The sequence below is a fragment of the Dermacentor andersoni genome, chromosome 7 (genome assembly GCF_023375885.2).
Source record: "Dermacentor andersoni chromosome 7, qqDerAnde1_hic_scaffold, whole genome shotgun sequence".
Lineage (NCBI taxonomy): Eukaryota > Metazoa > Arthropoda > Arachnida > Ixodida > Ixodidae > Dermacentor > Dermacentor andersoni.
In genome coordinates this window covers 105,216,322-105,241,609 of record NC_092820.1, presented here as the reverse complement: position 1 = coordinate 105,241,609, position 25,288 = coordinate 105,216,322, and the positions used below count along the sequence as shown (strand labels likewise).

Genomic DNA, 25,288 nt, shown 5'->3' with positions numbered 1-25,288 from the left:
TCTGGAAGCCTAGTGGCAACAGCGATTACACGAACCTTCGACGAGTAATGTAAACAAGCCAACGCGCTCGACCCGCACACAAGATTTTCGATGATCGCTGACTGTGCAAGATGTCTCTCTGAAGTTCGTTCCCTCAATATATTGCGGAATGAAAACACGTATTAAACTGCACTTAAATTTCGCATTATCGGGAATCCTAATCATCTATGCTTTCTTTCTGTCATCTCCGGCCACACCGCCGGTATTCACGCTCGATGAGCCATATAATGCTATCGCGCGAAAAGAGTATTTCAAATTATGATTGCTTGAAATACCTGACAAGCCAGATTACAAGAGGATTTGTAGAAAGCACAATTATTTTCTATAAAAGTGTTCGTGCGTTTATTTGCAAGTGTCTATGTTCGTTTTATTTACTACAATCGCTTGGAACTTGCAAAAGGCATCGAATATGAAGTCACATTGCCAATTGCGATTTCCGACAACACTTCTGCGAACCCAGTAGGTGCATTCCGTTTTTTCTGTAATAAAGAAGGAAACGTGTTCATTAATGGTGACAATAATTCCCGTTATAAAGCATCACCTAAGAACAAATCTTATTAGGATTTGCTTAGGATTAGGAAATGCTTGCTACACATAATTTCTGCAATATTTGCCTTGATTTTAACAGAATAAAGCTTGATTTCTCACAGCTAGCATTTCATGGACAAACACCTAAGGTGCTTAGCGCTGCGAATTTGTATCATGGATCACCATCTAGACCGTTCACATACTTCGATCCCGCATTAGTAGATGCATTTCGAAAGTTTCTTTGGTGGTATATTCTTGTGAAGCCATCCCAATTACTGCAGCGCGTTCCTCAGGTGTGAATAAAAGTTCTGGCAAGGTGCCTTTAAAGCAGAGTTACTAAGACTTGTTCATATATAATTTTTTTACCGCTGCTAAATCTCATACGGAACCACGAAAGTGGTTTTAGGTTGTTGCGCATGTCGCGTTGCGTTAGACCCATGGCGTCACATTGTGCTTCATCTGAGCGCATTGTGGTTCACATTGCCCAGCCACGGAAAAAGAACGCGAGTATGCGTATCTGCGTGATTTACAATGACAGGGCAAAGGAAATGGGAATTAACGCTTCGCCCAATATGGTCAGGAAAACATGAATGCCCCCGCCCGAGCGGCAAAGATATACTTCGCCCAAAATTCGCCAGGGTCATTTAAAGCGAAACGCATCTAAGTGTTGAGCTATACGAGTTACTAGTGCGAAGCAGTGTTTACCTCGCACATGACACTCTTCACAAAAGTTTTTTTGTCCTTATATAGTCGCGGTACTCTATATGACAAAAAATGTTGAGTTTTCTATAATAGAAACAGACAGCTGCCGCCCGACACCTTCAATGTGAGTGCGTCTTTGTTGTCGTCGACCTCAGCTTCCGGAGTAGCGACAAACCCAATAGACAGCCAACTATTATGCTCACAACATTACGTTCCTTCGAGAAAGCTTCGTCTCGATGCTTCAAACACAATAAAGAGGGGAAAAATACATTGCACACACATGACAACTCTGATAAGCTTGTGGAGAAGGAAGTGTCACATAAGGGGGATGAAGCTGAGTGGCAATCAGAATGACCTTGTCAACGTGAATGGTACGGTTTCATCGTGGACACCTGGACAAGGCCGTCGAGTGCATACGACGGGATTGACGAGTCGTGTCTACCTGGAAAACTTCGTATTTGACCTCGCTGAGGTGAGGCAGCGCTCTATAGGGCCTTAAGTAGCAGCGCAAGAAAGTTTTCAGACCAGTCGCGCTGCGAATCGACGTCTATACCCTTAATCATTGGGCTGGTAGTGAACCTCGCGATGGCGAGCGTTATACCTCTGAAAGACTAGGCATTGCTGATTCTGTATTAGCTCGCATGAAAGCTTACGAGCTGTGTCTGCGAGCCCGGAAAATTCTTCCACGTCGGTGGTAGTTTCGTATTGCTCGGTTCCAGAATAGTGGTTACCTCACGGCCGTGGAGCAACCGGAAAGGAGTGAACCCAGCAGTCTCTTGAACCACAGTGTTGAATGCGAATGTAACGTAAGGCCAGACATCGTCAGAGTTCTTGCGGTCGCTGTGGACATACACGGAAAGTATGTCAGCGATTGGCTTATTGAACCTCTGCTTACGACCGTTGGTCTGAGTATGGTATGGAGTGGCTCGGCGATGAGCAGTCCCCTAAGCATCATGTTTTGCATCACCTGTACTGTGAAAGCTGTACCACAATCTGTTATAACTACCACTGGTGGATCCAGCCGGAGGACGATATTGTGGATGCAGTGTGTGACGTCACTGGCAATGGCTCGTAAAATGGCTCTAGTTTCGAAGTATCGCGTCAGATAATCAGTCGCAACCGCGATCCAGCGGTCGCCACCACAAGACTTAGCGCAGGGCCCGAGCAAGTCCATGCCGAACTATTAAAATGGTTGTGTTTGTGGTGTAAGATACTTCAATAAAGCGGCCGGGCGCCGATGCGAAGCCTTTCGGCGCTGGCAGTGGCGGCACGTTTTCATGTAATGCTTCACTTCATGGGTGAGCTTAGGCAAGTAGTAACGTTGGCGAATTCTGTCCACGGAACGCGGGAATCCCAAATGGTCTGAAGAGGGCTTGTTGTGGTAAGCGGATAGAATATCGGCACGCATAGCGGACGGAACAACAGGGAAAAGTACATTCGGTGATGGATATAAGTTCTTTTTGTACAACACATTGCCGCGGAGACAGAACGAAAATAGTGAGCGCGCGAATGTTCTTCAAGGATGGAACTGAGGCCTTCAAGGTTGTCCATAAGTTGCCTGAGTTTCAAATTGTCCCAATTTGGTTGAGCCGAGTCGGACATATTGACAGCGCAGAGGAAACAACCGTCGTCATCGGTATCACTTCACACCGTTACAAGTGGAGCGCCTGAACGAGCCAGCATCAGTGTACCTCCGGTCAGATTTGTAAACGGTCTTGCGTCAAATTGTTGCAGGAGAATGCTCCATCTGGCAAGAGTACCTGAAGGGCCTTTAAGGTTTCCTAGCCAACAAAGGGCATGGTGGTCGGCAACCACTCTGAATGAACGGCCGTATAAATATGCTCGAATCTTATCTATCACAAAGACGACCGCTAAGCATTCCCTTCCAGTTCTGGAGTAGTTGGTTTCAGGAGATGTTAAGGTTGGGCTAGTGTAAGCGATAGCAGTTCATCGCCATCTTGCCAATGCACGAAGACTGAGCCAAGGTCCATGTTGCTAGTATCAGTGTGCAGTTCAGTGTCGCCATCTTCATCAAAGTGTCGAAGAAAGGGTGTTGTTTGGAGGCGCCGCTGAAGTTCGGAGAAAGTGTCCCTCTTCTCTGGTCCCCAAACAAACGGGTTCAGCAATCTTGTAAAAATTTCACCAAAGCGTCTGTATTATAAGCAGAAGCCCAAGAACCGGCGCACATCACGTTTGTTCGCCGGTGGTGGAAATGCTGCAACAGCCATACTTCTTTCTGGGTCACGCCGAGCACCTTCACTTACAACAAAGTGGCCGAGGAACTTTAGTCCCTGGTAACCTAAATGTTATTTCTTAGGTTTTGATGACATGAGTGCAGATCGAGTTACAAGGAACATGGGCTGAAGTCGTTGCAAGTGTTGTTCAAATGTCCGAGAGAAAGCAACGACGCCGTATAAGTACACGAGACATTACTCCTATTTAAGGCCTGGCAGACTGTGTCTATCATTCTTTGGAAAGTCACAGTAGCTGAGCAGAATCCAAAGGGCAGCACCTTAATTTCGTACAGGCCGTCAGGAGTTACGAAAAAAGTATTTTCAAAATTTCGTTTATCAACTTCTATCTGCCGGTATCCGCTCTTTAAATGCATTGAGGAGAATTATTGGGCTTGTATAAGACGGGCTAGACAGTCATCGTTGCAGGGAATAATGTAGACATTGTTTTTCTTTACCCTGTTCAGTTTCAGTTAATCCGCAAAAAACCGAAGGGTGGCTTTCTTCTTATTGACAAGTACAAAGGGGGACGCCCATGGGCTGGTTGAGCGTTGAATTATGTCGTCGTCTATCATTTGATTCACGTGACGATCACCTTTTGCAGCTTTTTTTACACGCGGTATGTGTGCTGACGCAAAAGATGCTCGCTCGGGTCCATTATAATACAGTGCTTCGCAAAGAAGATCTGTGTTACTTCTGAGGTGGATGCGAAAAAATAACTGAACATGCATATAAAACTTCGTATTCGCTTTTTCTGTGTGGTTAAGAGCTCAGAGTTTACATCGACTGTACTGACGACCACGATGTCACGCTTAACGGCTGCAGAAAGCACAGCAAGCGTATAACATTGCATCCCCAATCCCTCAAAGTGAGCAATAGCCATTTGCTTTGCCAGTTGCTGTTACTCGCCGTGGAAGGTCACCACTAAAAACTCAATCATTAGGCGGTTCAGTTGAATAATGCCAGTGACGACACCGACTAGCCAAGCCAAGAGCACCGACAAGTTTCCTTCAGCGATGCCGCTATTATGGTCGCAGCCACTTTCAACAGTTATGAACATACCAGTTTCCGGCGGAAGTGTCATAGTGTCATCAAAAACGCAGTGCTGTCTTGGGCGTGTTACTATCTCACAGCACCGCGGCGTAATTGTCGGAAAACGTTATAATCAGCTTCCGAATATCGAGCACAGCACCGTGCTCGCAAGGAAAATTGATCCGAAGTACGACTTTGCGCGAGCAGTCGTACAATACGATAACAAAAGCTACGTACGTTGACTGACGGATTCGAAGCCTGGGGGTGCATCTTCCAATCGGCGTCAAGAGATAACCACCTGCTATTTGGAGATTTGGCCCACGCCATGGCGTTCTGACCTTTCTCATTCAGCAGCTAGCCGGCAGTCATAACAGCATAACTGGAGCCAGTGTCCACGAAGGCAGTGACCGGGTAGTTGGCGACTTGAATGGGGATGTCTGCGGAAACTCTTTTGTAGTCGACGGCATGAGGCTGTGAAAGGGAATCGTTGGTGCTCGGCTGGCGTATCGGGGAAGGATATTGTTTCATAGAGCCGTCAACAGCGGCCCCAAGCCCGGAGGTCACTGCTCCTAGTTTCCGCGGCGTGGGCCTGCGGACCTGATGAGTCTGTCTCCAACGCCTTTAGTGAACGGCAAGTTTTGGCCAGGTGACGTAGGACCTCGAGGAGATGGAGAGCCGGACTGGCGCCATGGAAAAGTTGAGGACTGGTGGCTCGCCAAGTACTCGACAATAGCTCGGGGACACTCACCGTCATGGTGTCGACTTGCGCCTGGCGAAAGCCAGGAAGGCCCATCTGGCGGTATGTGCACTGTCGGTATAGGTTACCTGCTTTGTCACAATGGTAGCAGAGTCGCCCATTGTCTGGAGGGCGCCACACACTGGATTTTCGCACGTTTAGATTTGGGTTTGCTGAAGGCACAGGGCACGAAAAGTCCCGAGGACTCGAGGAGTACAGTGTCGTCTCTTGCGTGCGTGGACGGGACGGAGAGCCGACTGCTGGCATAGGAGCTCTGAAAGCTTCGGCGTACGTCATGGGAAGGGCTTCTGCTGGTGGCGCGACCAGCTGTTGTACCAACTCTCCGACCTCGCGAACCACATCACTTAAAGCAGTCACATTTGATTGAAGAGATATTGCATGAACTTGTTGCGGCTGCTCGCGCACAATACTGCGCACGAACTCCCTGAAGGTCGTAAATCCTGGGTGGCCATGGACCACGACACAAATGGAAAGTTGCTGGGCGCCCGTACTGTGACGATCGCTGCCGTAGTGTACTCTCCATCGATTCGGCGTCATTGGGAAATTCGGCTATGGTACCTGGCCAAGTGCGCATCAATCTGCGAACTACTTTTTCACGCCCTGTATCAACAAGTGTACTTCTTTTTTTCTGTCACTCCGGGATCAACGCGTCGGAATAGTCCCGACATGTCCTCAACGTAGATGGCAACACTCTCATTTGCTCTTTGATTTCTCGAACTAAGAGCACCTTCCTCTTGCTCCGTACATCCGTAGGTATTGCGCAGCTGGCCCCAAGAATCTTGCCAGGTCGTCAAACGAGCTTTGTAGTTTTCAAACCGGATGCGCACCGAGTCCTAGAGAGCGAACTAGACATATCAGAGCTTCCGTGATTGTTTCATTCATTTGCGCTGGCAACACGATTGTAGTGGTCCAGCCAGACACAACATGCCCGAACGCGTCACCGTCAAATGACTTTGGGATTCGTGACGTGTTGAAAATCCACGCAGCAGGCGGAGTGGTGGTCTCTTCAGCATGGTTACTCGTTGAACTGGTTGCAATGGAAGTACACGTTACAGAGAGAAGGTCCAGTTGTCGTGGTAGTCCTAGATGTCGTCGGCTGCGCCGAAAATCAGCATTGAAGGAATCTTGACCGAGGATGAGAGCTTTGTTTTGGTCGTAGTGCATAGAACAGTTTATCCAGCACCTCAACTGTAATTATTATTATATATATAACAAAAGCTATTGAGTGTAATCTAATGGAACCAGACAGTTGCCCTCCGACACCTTCAATGAGAGTAGGCCATCGTCGTAGTCAACCTCAGCTGCTGCAGAACAGGCAAACCCCCTACGCAGCCAACAGTTTTGCTCGTGCCAATATTATCGAACAAAGCGGTTAGGTCGCACCCACGTGTGCACTACTCTCGTTTCAATTGCTGAAGTGACTAGCGCAACAGTGGACACGGCATACTAAAAAGGGAACAAGGACAAACACAAAATTCAAACTAGCGTTGATAACAGAAAGGTAGGTATGTACGCTTTCGCGCACTTGATCATAATAATTTACAATCGTGCAAGTGAACATGGTGATGATAAATATACGAGAACCCACCAAGGCCACGCCATGGCCTAAAGCGGCCTCCCACATATAGACCCCAAGTATGCAAATTCTTTAACAGTGAACGCTAGGGATGGTTTGCTAACGCAGTTGGCTTCTGGGATAGCCGCTGCCTCAATGATGAGTCTAGTGCTTTCTTGCGAGTTGCTTGATATTATTTCTGTTTCTTCAAAGATTGGATGACAATCGCACTGACCTTCATCGTCATCAGCATATTGATGTCCAGTGCAGGACGAAGGCCTCTCCCTGCGATCTCCAATTATCCCTGTGTGCGCCAACCGATTCTAACTAGCACTAGAAAATGAACTAATTTTGTCGCACCACCTAGCCTTCTTCCGTTCTCTACTGCGCTGCCCTTCTCTTGGTACCCATTCTTTAGCCCTAATGGGCCGACGGTTACCTAATCTGCGCATTACATGACTTTCCCAGCGCCATTCTTTCTCTTGATGTCTATAACACTATCGTCTATACCCGTTTCCTGTCTGATCCAAATCGCTCTTATTCTGTCTCTTAACGTTATCCTTAGCAATCTTCGTTCCGTCGCTCTTTGCGCTGTCTTTAACTTGTTCTCATGCTTCTTTGTCAGTCTCCAAGCCTCTGCCCCATATGTCAGCACCGGTAAAATGCACTGATCGTATACTTTCCTTTTCAATGATAACAGAAAGCTCCCAGTCACGAGCTAGCGATGTCTGACATATGCGATCCAACCCATTTTTATTGTTCTGTGAATTTCATTCTCATGGTGAGGCTTGTCTGCGATTAGTTGACCTTGGTAAACGAAAAGCTTCAGAGACTCTAGAGGCTGACTTGCGATCTTGAATTCTTGTTCCCTTGCCCGGTAATTTAACCTAATCTTTGTCTTTTGCATATTAATCTTCAGCCCCACCCTGGCACTCTCCCTGTTAAGGTCCTCAATCATTTGTTGTAACTCGTCCGCAGTGCTGCTAATAGAGGAATGTCATCGGCAAACGGATCGATGCTGAGGTATTCGCCGTCGATCCTTACTCCTAAACCTTCCCAATTTAATAGCTTGATTACTTGTTCTAAGCACGCAGTGAATAGAATTGGAGAGATTGTGTCTCCTTGTCTGACCTCTTTCTTTATAGGTATCTTCCTACTTGTGTAGATTTAAGGTGGCTGTGGAATCTCTGTAGATAATTGCCAGGATGTCGACGTAAGCAGTCTGTATACATTCACTACGCAATGCCTCTTTGACTACTGGTATCTCTACTGAATGAAACGCTTTTTCGTAATCTATGAATGCCATATAGAGAGGCTCATTGTGCTCTGCGGATTTCTCGATAACGTGATTAATGACATGGATGTGATCCATTGTAGAGTGTAGTTTCCTGAAGCCAGCCTGCTCCCTCGGTTGACTAAAGTCCAGTGTGGTGCTGATTATATTGAAGATTGTTTTGGAAAATATTTTATGTAATACTAGGAGTAAGCTAATGGGCCAATAATTTTTCACTTGTTTAACGTCTCCCTTTTGTGGATTAGTATAATTTTTGCATTCTTCCAGTTTTCCGGGACCCTTGAAGTCGACAGACACTTCTTATAGAGAGCCGCCTGTTTTTCTAGCATTCTGTCTCCTCTATTTTTGATTAGATCGACTGTTATTCCATCCTCTCCTGCCGCTTTTCTCCATTTCATGGCTTTCAAGGCCCTTTTAACCTCATCTCTAGTTATAGGGGGAGTTTCTGTATATTGTTAATTATTGTTTTGAATAGAGTACTCCGGATTCCTCTGAGTACTGTACAGGTCAGTATAGAATTCTTCCGTTGCTTTTATTATTGGGGGCGAGGAGTTCTGGCGCTCAATAAAAACACCATGCGGCAGCCCCCCTGGACATTTATGTAGGTACTCCCAAAACGAGGGAAGTTTTTGACTGTCGATATAATAATCTTGGGCAAACTGAAAGCACAGAATCGTTTACAGACGATATCTCTTTACCGAATACATACAGTAAACGCCACTGCGCGTTGTCGTCGCGATGGAGTCTCCCGAACCGGCTTCTAGCGTTAAAGGTGGGCAAACGCTGAGAGCGAACTACGTTAAGTAAGGTCTTATAGTGGGTTGTCTGTATAACCAAATGGAGCACAACAGAATGAAGCCTCAATGCAGCGATCGCACGGGTTCGCGGCGACCGACTGCGCGTCTCCATGCATGTCCGCGCAGAATGTTTTGCTTTCGCTGTGAGCGCGTTTTTGAACCCTGCCGTGAGCTTTAGGCCGCAGCATGTGAGTATTTGACAGTACACTAGCAACCATTGTTGCGTGGGCGCTATCATAACTGTTTAAAAATAATTTAGTTATAGAGGCTTCGACGTCTACGGTTACTGTGATGTGCATTCGCGACGATTCAGTCTTTTTGTCTTCTAAATTCTTGGACATATCAATGTTATTTCTAAAGTTGCGTCGGACTGTATGTTTATTGGTCTTCTCAGCGTGCGAATTCCCTCTGCCTCTTTTTCGTAATCCCGTGCATTAATTCCTAACACAAACATGACCATATGTCATGCCTTTTTTTAATTTGCGTCTTAACTCTCCTATTCCATTTCAGTGAACTTGCCAGTATCTAAAATCAACAAGTGTATAGACCAAACCGTCATGACATTAGCCGTGCAGCGGGCGCGGGCGAGCGTCTTAGTACGCGTTTTCTGCTACTGACCGAACATCGCAGTCCCGGCGCCGTAGCAGAAATCTTCCTCACGTCAGTGCGTGCTGCATACCCGAGTTGCAGCCTATGACTGTCAGCCAGTTCTAAGTCTCGCGAGCCAAGCTTCACGCAGCTCCTTGTCCTGCAGTTATGTGTGAATAAGGCTGACACCGGGCTCCGTTGCGTACCTCCCACACTGCGGCACCGAGCAGAAGCCTACCATGCTGCACGCCTCCAAACGCAGCCACAACCTATTCTAGTACTCTCAAATGTTGTCAAGCAGACACCCAAGGAGGTAAAGTCTCACCACTTAATAAGAACCACGGCAGAGGTGGGACTTTAAACTTTTGTTTTTAGCTCGCTTTGGCGCCTCTGAAGCAGCCGGCGCAGCCGCTGTCTCCACGTGATCCCGCATGTCACGTCACGCCGACGGTGGCGCCAGCTTTTGCAGCGGTGGAGCTTGCCCCCAATACCTTCTAAATTGCTGATGATATTACCCTGCTTATATTTCAGTGCATACATCTCAGTTTGTCCTATGCGAAGTTTCCTTCTCACTCATTTCAGGCTGCGTCCATTTTTACGGCTTCTTCAGTCTTTCTCGCGTTAAAATATCTAATATCGCTTAATTTCGTTTTATTGATCAGTTGTGACAGTTCCGCGAATTCTGTCTTACCTCTTTAGTTGGGCGCTTTCATTCTTTGTTATTTCTTTATTAGAGCATTTGTTACTTGGGAGAGCTTGACAAGGCTTCCTGTATATACATATATACAGGACACCCTCCACATATTGTAGTGGGTAATATGCCAGTGGCGCAGTACGGGCTGCCACCGCTGCGGCGCGAGACCGAAACTCGGGCTGCTGATGCGAAGAGATGTGATGATGAAGAGCTACTTGCGATCCCTCGAACGAGCTGCAATAAACCCCCTTTCATTCGGTGGAGGTGATGGGTAAGCTTGGAAACTGGAACTCTGAAGCCGCACGCTAACGACCGCTGCGGCCATGCCTGACGAAACCATCCAGGAAGATGCACCACAGCCTCCGGCAGTCATCGTTTCTGGTGTGTTGCGCCAGCGTGATCCTGCCATCTTTAGCGGCACCGATGATCATGACGTGGAGGATTGGTTGTCATCTTACGAACGGGTGAGTCAGCATAACAAGTGGGACGATGCCATGCACAACATGCTGTTTTGCTTAGCCGGCGTCGCGAACCTGTGGTCCCTAAATCACGAACACGATTTCACAACATACAGCGCATTCAAGACAAGTTTCGGCGAAGTGTTCGGGAGCCCTGCTGTGAGCAAGCTTCGCGCTGAACACGCTTACGGGGGCGTGCGCAACATCACGGTGAAACTTTTGCAAGCTACATCGAAGATCTCATTGACCTCTTTAAAGGCGTGAATTCTTCCATGGCAGAACAGGACAACATAAAAGACATTATGAAGGGCATTGATGAGGACGCCTTTCAAATGTTGTTAGCGAAGGATTCGCGTACCGTGGACGTAGTTATCAATTTGAGCCAAAGTTGTGACGAGCTATTGAAATAACGAATCTTAGTTCGGCGCCCACCGCCTACGGAGAATTTGTTAGCAGCATTGGTTTGTGAGCGAGGAGGTCGTGCGACAGATAATTCAAGAGCATGTGACCGAAGCTCTTCCACCTTCGCGTCAGCCGGCTCCCGTGACCACGCCTCTTACATATGCTGAAGCTGTTGCACGATGGCCTCGTCTGCCGGGGTTCTCTCCTCCCCCTTGAGCGCCTCACCCGCCGGTGTTCTCTCCTCCGCCTTCACCTCGCCATCCGGTGGCTCCTTTTTTCAGTGCACAGCAGCAGGGTACAAATCCTTGGCGAACTGCTGACAACCGCCCAATATGCTACGCCTGCAGTACCCCGTGACATGTTGCGCGTTTCTGCCGCCGGCGCTTGCCAGCCTTCGTACGCAGCCCGCGACCACCCAGCTCCGGCTTCCGACCATTCCGTATGCCTCAACGGCCGCCACCGGAAGTCTACGCTGCTGATGACATACCATCCCCGCAGTCACAGCTCTATGATACTCGTCGTTCGCCTTCCCCTCGTCGGCGCTCACTCTCAGCCATGCGTCGTAGGCCCAGTGAAAGTACTTCTGACGTGGAAAACTGATTTCCGCAGGTTTTGAGGAACAAACTGCGTCATCGTCGGAACATCAAAGTCATCGTTTTTGCCCCGCTAACGTTATTGAAGTGTCCGTTGATGGCATCAAATGTATTGCGCTCGTCAATGCAGGTGCTGCTGTATGCGTGATTAGTGAGAAGCTTTGTCGTACATTACGGAAGGTGACCATAATGCCTTCGGTACTACTGCTTAAAACATCCAGTGCGCAACACTTCTCCTAGTCGCTATCTGCACTGCAAGGGTGCTGATTAGAGACATGTTGTATTCGATTGATTTCTTTGTGCTGACTTATTGCTCCCCCGATGTGATTCTCGCTTGGGATTTTCCGTCGCGCCATCATGTCGTCATTAACTTGCACGCGCTGAGGCTCGGTTCTCCGTTTTGTATGCTTTCCAATCTCACGACTTTCAAATTCATGATGTTAGTAGGGTCTTTGCAGCTTTAGATACTAACCTTCCTCCTCACAGTGCTGTATTTGTGCGCCTTTCATGCGCATCGCTTGCCGAAGCGACGCTCATGTTTGCATCCGTTGCCGTCTTCAGTCGCCGCCAGCCTATATTGTTGCCTTTCACCCTCCTCACTGTTTACCATGGCGCTGCAGAAATACTGATTTCTAGCCGACATTCGTACACTTTCGTTTTGCACTCTGGCGAGACTATTGGTACCATCCAGACCTTGGACGCTGACATTATTGTTCATTTCCCTGTTGCCGACGACGTGGATACTGTAAACGTAACAACATTGACACCTCATGTGCCGTCTAACCGAGTATCACCGTTTGTTTTTTGTCGCTCTATTTTCGATGACCTCGAGTGGACACAACGTGAGCGGCTTCTTTTGACTGGAACCTAGCACCATTAGTCCGCACAAGGGCCGTCTTTCACAACATTGATACGAGACATCACGCACCATCACGCACCAAGCCTAGCCTCGAACAATAGGTTGTACAGGTTGGACACGACATCAAAGCTACCACCAAAGAGGCTTGTACCGACCTCCCCGTGCAAAAGATGGACAGCCGTCTGGCTCACCTGTTGGAGGCCTAGTAGTACCTCCTCGCCAGGTGGAAAGGACAACGGCTCAACCGCAGACTAAGAAAAAAGATATCGGAAATCAACAGAACTATAGAGGAACACTGCAGAGCCCTCTCCAAACAACAATGGGATGAGGTGTGTAACTTGATCGACGGGCAGATGCGCAACGGGGGAACCTGGAACCTCCTAAAGCATCTCCTCGACGAGACGAACACTAAAACCAACCAACGCAACACACTGGCGCGCACTCTACACGCAGTCAAGCGAGAATATTCGAGGAAGGAAATTTCGAGGAAGGAAAAAAAAAGGACTACGAAGGCTCCGAGAACCCTGAGCTCGACGCAGAATTCGGGATTGAGGAGATCAGGCAGGCGCTCCACGCCCTCAACGGCAGATCGGCTGCGGGTCCGGACAAGATCACAAACAAAGCTCTACGGAACCTGGACGAGAAGTCCATCGAATACCTAACGTACAGCATTAACCAAGCATGGAGCAGTGGTAAAGCCCCGGAAATGTGAAAATCGGCCAACCCCATTCTCATCCCCAAGCCAGGCAAGCCGCCCAGCCTCGATAACCTCCGCCCAATTTCGCTCACATCGTGCGTGGAAAAGTTTGCTGAGCACGCAATCCTAAACAGGCTTTCACGCTACCTGGAGGACCACGCCTATTACCCACACAACATGATCGGCTTCAGGGTTGGACTCTCGACGCAGGACGTGATGAAGCTCATCAAGCATCACAATATTGACTGTAATACGCAGGACACGAGAGCCATACTAGGTCTAGATCTGGAAAAGCCCTTTGATAACGTTCTTCACTCGTTCGTTTTAAACACAATCTCGAACCTTAACCTGGGGAAGCACTTTCATTCCTACACGAGATCTTTCCTGTCAGACAGAGAAGCCACCCTTAAGATCGGGGACCTGACTTCAGACATGATCAAGCTGGGGTCTAAGGGGACGCCACAAGGGGCAGTCATATCTCCAACCCTATTTAACCTTGTCATAATTGGTCTATCCAGGACACTCTCTGCTAACGACAGTATCAGTCATACCATATACGCAGACGACGTTACCATCTGGTGTACGGGAGGTAGTGACGGACCGGTACAGACGGCCCTGCAAGAGGCGATTGATGCTACCGAGAGATACCTTGAGTCCACGGGCCTTTGGTGCTCATCGTATAAGTCGGAACTGCTACTTTATCGACCCAAGCGCAGAGGCCCGAAACCAAAGGGATGGAAATCACTCGCCGAATGCGACATAAAACTGCGCACAAACGACGGAGGCTATATTCCGAAAGTGCATAGTATCCGGATTCTCGGCATGATGGTACAGTCGAGTGGTTCAAACAACCAGACAATGCTGCGACTCACCAAGAAGACGGACAATGCCATCAGACTAATCAGAAGAGTGGCCAACCGGCAGCAAGGCCTCGGAGACGATAACCTCGTCAGATTGGTACATGCGTTCTTAATGTGTCATTTCACTTACGCCGCGGTCATGCACAACTGGCAAAGCTCGGAGCGGGATAAGCTTAACGCATTAATCAGGAAGGCAATCAAGAGAGCTCCCGGCCTTCCCATATACACTCACACGGAACGCTTACTTCAAATTTGCATGCATAACACGCTAGAGGAATTAGCGGAAGCACAGGAGGGGGCCCAGTTCGTCAGGCTATCTACCACACAAGCTGGAAGAGACATCTTACAGGAGCTGGGCGTTCCCGCCGCAGTAATCAAAACAAAGTTCTGCAGGATCCCTCGAAAGCAGCGGGACCGCATCACTGTCGCCCCGATGCCACGAAACGTCCATCCCAGAACACAACGTGGGAAGACGTCGGGCGCGCGCGAAGGCTCTCCTGGAAAAGGCTCGTGAACGGGCTTCGGAGAACAGTTTCGTAGACGCAGTGCGCTACGCCGACCGACAGGCCTTCGCTGTAGTTAGCGTAGATCATACAAGGCAAATAACGAACGCAATCTCGATTCGGACGACGTCCTCCGAGATCGCAGAGCAGGCTGCAATAGCGATGGCCTTATTGAGCGACAAGCGGACATCAATCTACAGCGGCTCCATATCAGCTGTTAGGACATTTGCCAAGGAAACCATATCCGAGCTGGCCCTAGGGACACTAGGAAGCAAGGAGAGTTTAGTATGGGGGACCACCAACACTAAAAAACATGAAAAATAATTACATTACAAAAGGCACTCCTCCAGCAAATTGCCAGTACCAATCCCCTATTGAGGACAAAAACTTTGTCAGAGAAATACCAACCTATATGGGTAGACCGCTATTACGAATATCGCGTTTTACATATGTTTTATTTTGCAAAAGCAAAATTGAGGAATTGGCTTACATCCATAGCGGCCTTGCAGAGCCATAAAATACCAGTACATCTAAGAAACCCTGATCCTTGGTATGTACCACGCTTCCGCACTGAATACAAATTACAATACATTAAACACAATTTACCAAAAATTCATAATAATTACACTGACACATCTAAGTTTTCTCGCAGGGAATTGAAGATGTGTTTTGTTCACATGTACACATACATATTTCATGTATAATGATTCTAATTATGTGGTGCCATTTGATTATTCTTTTTCCTAAACTTACCAAATATCTTTGAATATTGTTTGTTTCTGTATCGCAAGATAATTATGCTTTCAATAGGCTTATATTTGAAAATGTTACAAATGTTTTGTTTGATGCTTCATATTATATGTTTGATGTTTTAAAGTACTCTCTGCTATCGCCCTGCCATGTACAACGTCTCTTGGGTCCAGCCAAGCTGCTTATGGCAGCTTTCAGCCCAGGAGGACGTTTCTAGTGTGTACTAGAAGAATTAATAAAGTTGAAATTGAAGTTGATGTCCTAGCTCTTAGCCGACGCGTCGATTCCCGTATGCCTGAGGCTGACAAGTCGAGCCATATTCTGAAAGGCATCGCCAATAATGCGTTTAACTGGCTCGTTTTTAAACACTGCTCGACGATTGACGAAATTATCTCTGTGTGCAGGAGGTTTGAAGACCCCAAGAGCCGACACATCACCCGACAGTTCGTGAGGCTTCCCAACACCGCCGCGACGTCGTCGTCCGAAGACACTCATCCGTCGTTTCAGTCGTCCGCTACGGATAGCGTTGTCCGAATTGTGCGGCGCGAAATTGAGGCTGCGTCGCCATCTTCTTTCGTACGTCCTTCGGATAATACTCAGTCGACAATCTCCCTCATCCATCCAGTTATCCGTGGAGCACTGGCAAGCGCCGGAATTCAACCTTTGAGCTCCATAACCGACCGTTCAGTTGGACCTACTGCCCCTGCTGATCGGCTTTCATCGATGTTTCCAAGCAATCGGGATCCGGCCCAACGGCAAACACGTGGCTATAAGCCCACATGCTTCCATTGTAGGGGTGTGGGGCACATTTTCCGCTATTACCTTTTTTGTCAGCCCTGGTTTTCACGCTCCACATTTTACTACAGTGACAATGACAGCCAGTGCCCGCAATTTTATGCTCTAAACGACCCGACATACCGTGACTGCGGCCCTACTGCGTCACCTAGATGCGCGAACCGTTCGCGGTCGCCACACAATCGTCGGTCCTGCTCACCGCTGCCCTGTCGTTTATGATCACTGCACTCTTCTGTATGCTGATGGATGTAGCTCCGAGAGCTGACGCTGCATTGGACCGCCGACGTGCAAATTCTCTGCTTACCTTGACTACAGGTCAGAACCTAATCGCCGTGGAAGCAGAGACCCTACCTGTGATGGCCCTGATCGATCGACAGCTTCGCACACATCTCACTCAAGAGTACAGACCTCGGGAAGCGGCTCAAGTGCTCACACCTGCCGAGTCCCGCGTATTACGAGTCGCTAGGGGGGGCAACTCCCGTGGTTCTAGGAATGTGTGCCACTTGCGTCATTGTCGGCGGTTGCCACGCATCTGGTTTGCTCCATGTATTTCACCATTGTCCTCACAATGTGATCCGTGGCCTTGATTTCGTATCTGCTCACTCACCTATATTTGACTGCTCGGCTTGTGTAGTCCAACCTAATTTGCCTGGTGTCACCGACCTTCCATGCACAGTGCCGATCGAGCTCTGTTGTGTCGACTTTGTTCTTCTACCACCGCAGGCACCTACCCGTATAACTGCTCTGCGCAACCCCTGTGCACATGATGGTAACTTTGTCCTAAATCCCTGTATTAGTGCCTTACATTCGCACATAGTATTGTTCCCTCACATCGTTGTCACCATATTAGACAAAACTTCCCTTCCGCTACTGAATTTCGAATTCTACTCTCCGGTACTGTCACCGACGCACGAGAACGAACTTTATTCCCGCTGGTCTCATCCGTCTTCCACCAACTCTTCCTCCGCCTGCAATGCTCAATCTACAACGTCACCTCCAGCGCACGACGACATTACCAAGATGATAGTTCTGGACATTTCACCCATAGAAACCAACAATCTTCAGGCGCTCGCACCTTATTCCGGCATTTTTTACATTCACGTTCGGCCTCTGGGATAAACCTTGCTTGTGCAGCATCGAATACACACCGGCGATGCACCGCCTATTCACAGATCACCCTTTCACGGGTCCAACGCCGAGTGCGGAGCGACACATTGAACAATCGTCGTGCCTTTGGGTGTCTCTTGTGGTTCTGGTATAAAAGAAGGACCACACCTGGATGTTCTGTAGAGATTAACGACAACAAGATAACAAAGACGGATGTCTATCCACTGCCACGCATGGACGACGCTTGGATTGCCTACAACGTGCGACGTAGTTTTCATCAATACACCTGCGCTCCGGTTACTGGCAGATTGCTGTCGATGACATACAACTTGAGAAAACTGCATTGGTTACTCCAGATGGCCTTTATCTATTTCAAGTCATGCCGTTCGACCTGTTCAATGCTCCAGCCACCTTCGAGCTCTTTTGAACAGCTTTAAGTGGTCTATATGCATATGTTACCTCGACGACGCCATCGTGTTCTCGCCGACCTTCGCGACACACCTTGAACGCCTTTTGTCTATTCTTTTAGTCTTCCGTGCAGCTGGGCTACAGCAGAATTAATTGAAATTCCACTTTGGTGTTTGGCGTCCGCCCCGATGCCGCAAATATTCGTGATGTTCTCGATCTTCCTGTACCAACCTCTGCCAAGAACGTCAGCAGCTTTGTAGGCTTGTGCAATTAGTTCCATTGATATGTGCGATGTTGCGTACATTCCTCGGCCTCTGACTGACCTTTGTCAAGAGAGGTGCCCCCTTTTCATGAGATCCTGACCAAGCTGCTTCCTTGAAACGCTTTCTACCCCTACTCAATACTACGCCAATTCTTGCACGCTGCGAACCATGTACCCCTACAGATGTCCTTACAAATGCTAGTGGCTATGGTATTGGCGCTGTTTTAGCTCAGTCTCAACATGGGGATGACAAGACGTTGCGCGTGCAAGTCGCCTGCTATCCCACACTAAATGCAATTACTCCATTACAGCGCGCGAGTTCTTCGCACTCATATGGGCAGGGAGCAAATTCCGGCCGTACTCATAAGATCCCATGGGTGACCTACGTAACTGAACACTGCGTCATCGAAAATTCGCCTACAGAGTGGTGTACAAATTTGGTAGGCTACACCAGAATGCAGATTGCTTGCGTCGGTGTCCCGTATGCGCTCCAGGCTACACTGATGCTTCTTCTGGAATATTCACACTCTCCGTCTTGCTCAACATCGGCCAGGAGCAAAAACATGATTCACCTTTGCACAACCTCATCTACCGCCTCGCTTGTGATCCATCAGATCCTTCGCATAGCATGTTCCTCATTTGGGACGGCATCTCATACCGCTGAAATATTCGACGAGAGGGAAACAAAGTGCTGATTGTCGTTTTCTCTAATCTCCGAGATGCTGCACTCGCGCAATTCCGGGATGTGACCAATGCTGGCCACCTGGAGGTTGCCAGGACGTGCGACCGTGTTCAGCGGCAATTATACTGGCCTCGGCTTTACGGCCTTTGCTTCCAGTCGGAACCCTCCAACCTATATATATATATATACCCTATCGAACCGTTTTATCGGGTTGGCCTCAGCCTGGTGAGCCGTTTCCCTACCTGCAGAGCTGGAAATAAGTATATTGCCGCTGCCACGGATTACTCAACCCGCTGCGCGGCCATTTAAGCCAACCAGACCAGTCGCGTTACCCACGTCGCAGACTTCCTGCTCGAAGACATCATCTTACACCAGGGAACTTCTCTCCAGCTTCCCACAGACAAGGCGAGCTATTGCTTTTCATCTAGTGTTATCGAAGATATACTTCGCTCTTGTGCCACGAAACCCAAATCAATGACAGCATATCACCCTCAAATGAACGCCCTCACTGAACTCCTGAACCTAACAATTACAGATATGCTTTCGAAGTGTGTCTCCTCAGATCATCGTGACTGGAATGCCACCTTCCCATTTGTGACGTTCACGTACAGCGCATCACGTCATGGTACCGTTCTCCAATCGCCCTTGTATCTCCTCTTTGGACGTGACCCGACAGTGCCTTTCAACACCCTCCAGCTAACTTCTCTCGAGTCCCCTTATGAGTACTCTCGCGACGCCATAGCTACAGCCGGCAAGGCACGGGAGATTGCCTACTGTCGCTTTCCTGGGTCGAAGGCCAGACAGAAATTTCTTTATGACAACTGTCATCGCGATGACCAGTTTTCTGCCGGTGACCTCGTCCCCCTCTGGACTCCTTCACGATGTGTTTGCGTATCGAAAAAACTGCCCTCCCGTTACTTTGACCCTTACCGCGTCGTCCGACAAAAGAGTGATATCACCTTTAAAATAACCCCTGCCGATGCTTCCTCGTCATTGACGTCATCTGATGCCGTCCACGTGGGTTGTCTCAAGGGGTACCTTGCTGCCGCCATCTAGCAGGCGCCGTGTCGGTGCTTTCGTCGTTGGGTGTCATGGTGCCATGAGAGCGAATAAGAAGACAGTCACCAACGAGATGAAAGGGACGACGCACTCGGTCTAGCCTATTGTTTCACCGTGCTGGTTGTACCGGCCATATCTTCTGCAGAGTAAACATGGTCCCATTAAATGTTATATCTCTGCCCGTTTCAATATCTTGCAAAGGGAGCGCAGACTTGGTTCGGGAAAAGGAGACCAGACAGTAAGCAAACTCCTTTTTCTCAACCACTTCTGTACTACCCATTACAAACTAAATTACTATTTCTTGTGAAGTTCCCCATTCTTTACATCAGCTGAAAGCCTTCTACGAGACAACCTGCACATTTGTAAAAAGGCCAATTGGTATAATGCTCAGTCATTTCAAATGTGGTCTGGCGTACAAACGCTGTGACAAAGCGACGCCTAATTTTCCACGGTGCCAAGCCTTTACTTTTAGTTTTTCTCTGGATAATCCGTTGAAGTAGTGATTGTGCTGCAGACGCTATATATATATATATTTATATATATACTTAGTGCCATGACCTTGACACAACTGACAATAACTCGGAGCCATTTCATGCAACATGCTACGCAAGTTGGCTCGTTCCAAAAAGAACCACGACGAAAGTGACAGGACAACTTCATAAAAAGATCTATAGCGTCGACCGAAGTCTTTTGTGGTTTTGTCTGTGGCAAACTGTTTCAGGGGCAGCGTATGCGTCTATGTATTCTGACCCCCAGGAACTGGAACCGACCACCGCAAGCCAGACACAGGAGACATACGGCACGGGACAGCTTCCTATGTCTGTGGTTCTCCACACGCCACGCTAGACGCGGCCGTTCCATGGTGAGCCTTTTGAGGGCGTGGAAGATTGGCTCGATGACTTCGATCGTGTGGCCGACGTCAATTAATGGGATGAACAGAAAAATTTAGGAACGTGCACTTCGCCCTAGAGGACTCTGCCCCAAAATGGTTCCGTAACCACGAGCCATCCATCACCCCTCGGTAAGAATTTCAACGGCAGATACGCGATACCTACAGCAGTCCCGCAAGAAAAGAGCGAGCAGAGTAAGCCCTTCACAGTAGGGTTAAAAAGCCGAATGAAAGCGTTGCCATGGTCGTAGAGGTCATGTCGCAGTTTTTCAAGCGTGCTGACCCTGGCACGACAGAAGCTATGAAGGTCCGCCTGCTGATGCGTACAGTTAAAGAGAAGCTGTTTGCTTGACTGAGGCGGAGATTTCTAGCTACAGTAGCTGAGTTCGTAAGTGAGGCGACAGCAATGGAGCGAGCCCTTCAGCAACGCTCCTCCGTCTGCAATCGCCAAGTGAGCCTGGGATTAGCAGCTCCTATCGCATTACCCTGTGACACAGTTGCGCTACGAGAGCTTTGTGTAGTGTCGTGCGTGAGTAGCTCGATCGACTACAGGGAATGCCATTTCAGCCAACCGTAACAACCCTCACAGATATCGTCCGCGAAGAAGTCCGCACGCGCCAAAGCCACTTGTGCGAACCAGACCTAAAGCAGTGAGGCTACCTGCGCAGGCCGTGAACCACCGTAACCCGCCTTCTTCTTAAGAAGCGCTGTGCTACTTCCAGGGCCAAGCTTCGCATACAAATATGTGCGAGTCCACAAGCCCCCAAATCAATACGCGAAAGTCAGACGTGTGGCGCACACCTGACCATCAGCCGCTGTGCTTGCATTGTCGTGAAGCGGGCCACTTGTACCGTGCCTGCTACTACTGAAGAATGGGACTCCAGGGCTATCACCCCGGCGCTTGTTGCCCACGTGAGAGATAGCGCCCGAGGGAAACCCAGCAATATCTGGGCAGTCGAATTTCGTCGCCGTACACGCAGTTCCCATCGTCTGAATAATCCCTGCCAACGACCCGATCTTCGGCTCCGAAGAGGCGCCAGTCACGATCCCCACCTCCTCGACGATCGGCGTCACCTAGCCGCAACACTATGTCCTCCAATTCCGTGGGCAACCGGCCCACGAGCCGAAGTCGGGGAAACTAAGAACAGCGACCACCGAGGGTGAGGCCGCTGTCGAACGCACTTCGAAAGATCCTCCGCTGCGACACCCCGGCGACGACGTCGACGACTACGATGATAACGATGACGACGACGATAAAGATGACCACAACGACGGCGGCGTACCATCGGCACCTTCCGTCGAAAACCGTGAACCTGTTTCAGCCGAGATAATCACTTCTGTAGATAACCACCCGGTAACCGCTCTAGTAGATACATGGGCCCATTATTCTGTTATGAGCGGACAATTGGCTACTGCACTTCCCGAGGTGACGACACCGTGGCCAGGACCTAAGCTCCGTAGAGCCGGCGGTCAGGTTGCTGCGCTGATCGGCAAATGCACTGCGAGGGTACAGATTGGTGAGGCCACATTTGTCAGGTCAATAATGATAGTGGCAAAGTGCTCTACCGAGGTCATACTTGGCATGGACTTTCTTCGGGAGTACGGCGCCATCACAAACCTTTGCGAGTCGCTTGTCACTTTTTCCAGCGAACGCGCAGCTCATTCGACCGACTATCACCCACAGTCCATTGGTGACTGCGCGGGTACGGGTGAATACTTCGGGTGACTGTGCTACTTTACCACCATAGAGTAGTACGTTGATCACCGTAGAAACAGACGATGATCCTCGCCATCTCGGATTCGCTGAAGGCAATCTGTCGGTTTGTTGCCTCGGCAGGTTTGCGCAGCCCACGGCATCTTGCCGCTGTCGTCACGGACTGCTCAGATTTTAAGTACATATTTCAGTCGTGAATTCCAGTACTTCGTCCCACGAACTGCCATCGCCTATTTGGAGCCAGTCAGTGACTCTCTTGGTTGTTTAACTGTAGGACAAAATGATAGAGATTCTAAATGTGACGTACCAGCCAAAGGCGAAGTTGATATGAATTCTAAATTAGCAGGAGAACAACAAGCTAGCATTCTAAACCTTTCGCAGTCTCTTGCAGACTGTTTCGCTTCAACATCGAAGGTCAACAAAACGCATATTACGAAACACAGAATTATAACAAATCCCAATGAAAGACCGGTGCGCCAACGTGCCTAACGTGTTTCTCGTAAAGAGCAAGACGCCATCCGAAATCAAGCCCAATAAATGATTTCCGGCGAGACCATACAGCCCTCCACCAGTCCATGGGCGTCACCTGTGCTTCTGGTGAAAAAGAAAGAAGGTACAATGCGTTTCTGTGTTGACAACATTACGAAGAAGGACGTTGATCCCCTTCCCCGCATCCACGATTCTTTGGACTGCCTTCAACACGCCCGGCACTTTTCATCCATGGAATTCGCAGCGGCAACTGGCAAATCAAGCTTCATGACCGTGACCGCAAGAAAACCGCATTTGTTGCGCCTGATGGACTCTACGAATGCAAGGTCCTTCCTTTCGGACTGTGCTCTGTGCCTGATACTGTTCAGTGCATGATGGGGACGGTTATATTAGGTTTGAAGTGGCAGTCATGCCTGATCAATTTAGATGCTACCGTTGTGTTTTCATGAACTTTTGAGCGTCACCTCCAGCGCTTACAAGCAGTTCTTGACGCGATTGGTACTGCTGGCCTGTCTCTAAAGCCTGAAAAATGCCATTTCGGGTATGACGAACTCAAATATTTAGGCCATGTCGTCAGCTACGAAGGCACTCGGCCAGACCCCGACAAAACCATTGCCGTTGCTTCGTTTAAAACACCTTCGAACAAAGAGGAACTCCGCCGTTTTATAGGGCTTTACGCATGCTATATACGCTTCGTGGCTAAATTTTCAAGGATAGCCCTATCTTTGCAACGGTTAAGTAAGGATAACTTTCCGCTTGCCCGGGAGCAGGATCACCAAGACGCCTACTGTGAACTCCAGAAACGTCTGCACACACCTCCAGTTCTAGGACACTTTGACGAAGAAAGTGATACCGAGTTGCACACGGAGGCCAGCAACGTTGGCCTTTGTGCCGTCATTGTAAAGTCGCAAGATGGAGCCGAGCGCGTCATTGTGTACGCAAGCCACACTTTGTCTTCAGCAGAAAGAAACTATTCCACTACGGAGGAGGAATGCTTGGCTGTTGTGTGGGCAATTGCTAAGTTTCGACCATATTTGTGCGGCCGATCATTTCGAGTTGTGACAGATCACCACTCATTGTGCGGGCTCGCCACTCTGAAGTATCCATCTGGCCGTCTTGCACGCTGAAGTCTTCGGTTACAAGAATACGATATGACGATAGTGTTCAATTCCGGGTGTAAACACAGCGACGCCGACGGACTGTCGCGTGCTCCACTTCAACCGTCGTCATTCGACGTTGATGAAGAGGACGCATTTCTTTCCATTATTACAGTATCCGACATCAGCAAGGAACAGCGCGATGATTCAGCTCTCCGGCCTCTCATCGACCAGAGCCGCCTCGTAGGTTTGTCCGCAAGTTATCCTGATTTTTTCTCCTCGATGGCGTCTTCTACAAATTGGGTTTTCAATCGACCGCAACCGCCTGCCTTCTTGTAGTGCCGTCCACACTACGTGACATCCTGCGGGCCTCTCTCGCACGGACGTTTTCAAGCATACGGCAAAAGTACTTCTGGCCTAACCATCGCCGTGACGTAAAGAAATACGTGAAGACATGCGGTGACTGCCAGGGACGCAAACCACCACCCGTGCGTCCCGCCGGACTTCACCATGCCGTTGATCCTCCGTGGATTCCTTTTCAGCAGGTTGGCATAGATTTGCTTGGGCCATTCACCACGTCGAGGGCTGGTAACAGTTGAATTGCTGTTTCCACAGACTACCTTACACGTTACATTGAAACCCTAGCCCTCCCACGAGGCACTGTCAATGATATTGCGACCTTCTTTGAACATGCCATCGTGCTCCGCCAAGCTACTCCAACAGTGGTTATAACCAACCGGCGCAGAGAGTTTACAGCGCAGCTCACCGAAGATAGCTCGCAGAAACTCACAGCTCACAAGCGCAGCTCACAGAAGAAGGTTCACCGATGACCTGTCTTCAAATGTGAGATCTGTTCACAAAAAGCTCTGGGATGCCTCAGGTTTATTTCGCGACAAAGGTTTTGTTGTAAAAGTGCGCTATGATCATGTCTTTATTAACAAGATTCGCTATCACTCGGATCACGCGTCTAACTCAATGGTGAAATCTTCCAGTAATTCTTTTCGCTCCTCATCTGTGCCTTAATCAACAACTGTGCCAATGCCAGCTGCCATACTGTATCACCATCATCGCATCTTTGACCTGCTCCATTGCCTTTGTTTACTCAATCTTAATGCACGAAGTATCGCCAATAAATTTCCTACCTTCTTATCTCTTATTCCCTCGTACTGTCCTCACGTTATCGCTATCGCGGGAACGTGGCTACACAATGGGATTTACGACTCGGTATTCACTCCACCGGACTATATCGCAATTCGGACGGACAGACAGAACAGCAAAGGGGGCGGCGTCGCCCTTTTGCTTCGGTCTGATCATAGGTTTTCTGTTCTTCCAGCTCCTCTAGATACGGAGTCTGCCTGGTGCAAACTTTACTTGGAAAAATGCATTTTGTAATCGGCGCTTTCTATCGCCCCCCTCCCCCCCCCCCCCCCCCGGGAACAACGGTGGA

At 48.9% G+C, this 25,288-nt stretch overlaps 1 protein-coding gene across 3 annotated transcripts in view; it reads right to left on the bottom strand.

Moving 5' to 3' along the window:
- Nucleotides 1-338: 338 nt before the first annotated feature.
- LOC129385672 (uncharacterized) overlaps nucleotides 339-25,288 on the bottom strand; it is a 135,740-nt gene continuing 110,790 nt past the window's right edge. For all 3 annotated transcript variants that reach the window (XM_055072561.2, XM_055072562.2, XM_055072563.2), the window contains exon 9: nucleotides 339-518. In XM_055072561.2, coding sequence (XP_054928536.1) covers nucleotides 382-518 — 137 coding nt within the window. In that variant the 3' untranslated portion in view covers nucleotides 339-381. The remainder of the gene's footprint in view (nucleotides 519-25,288) is intronic.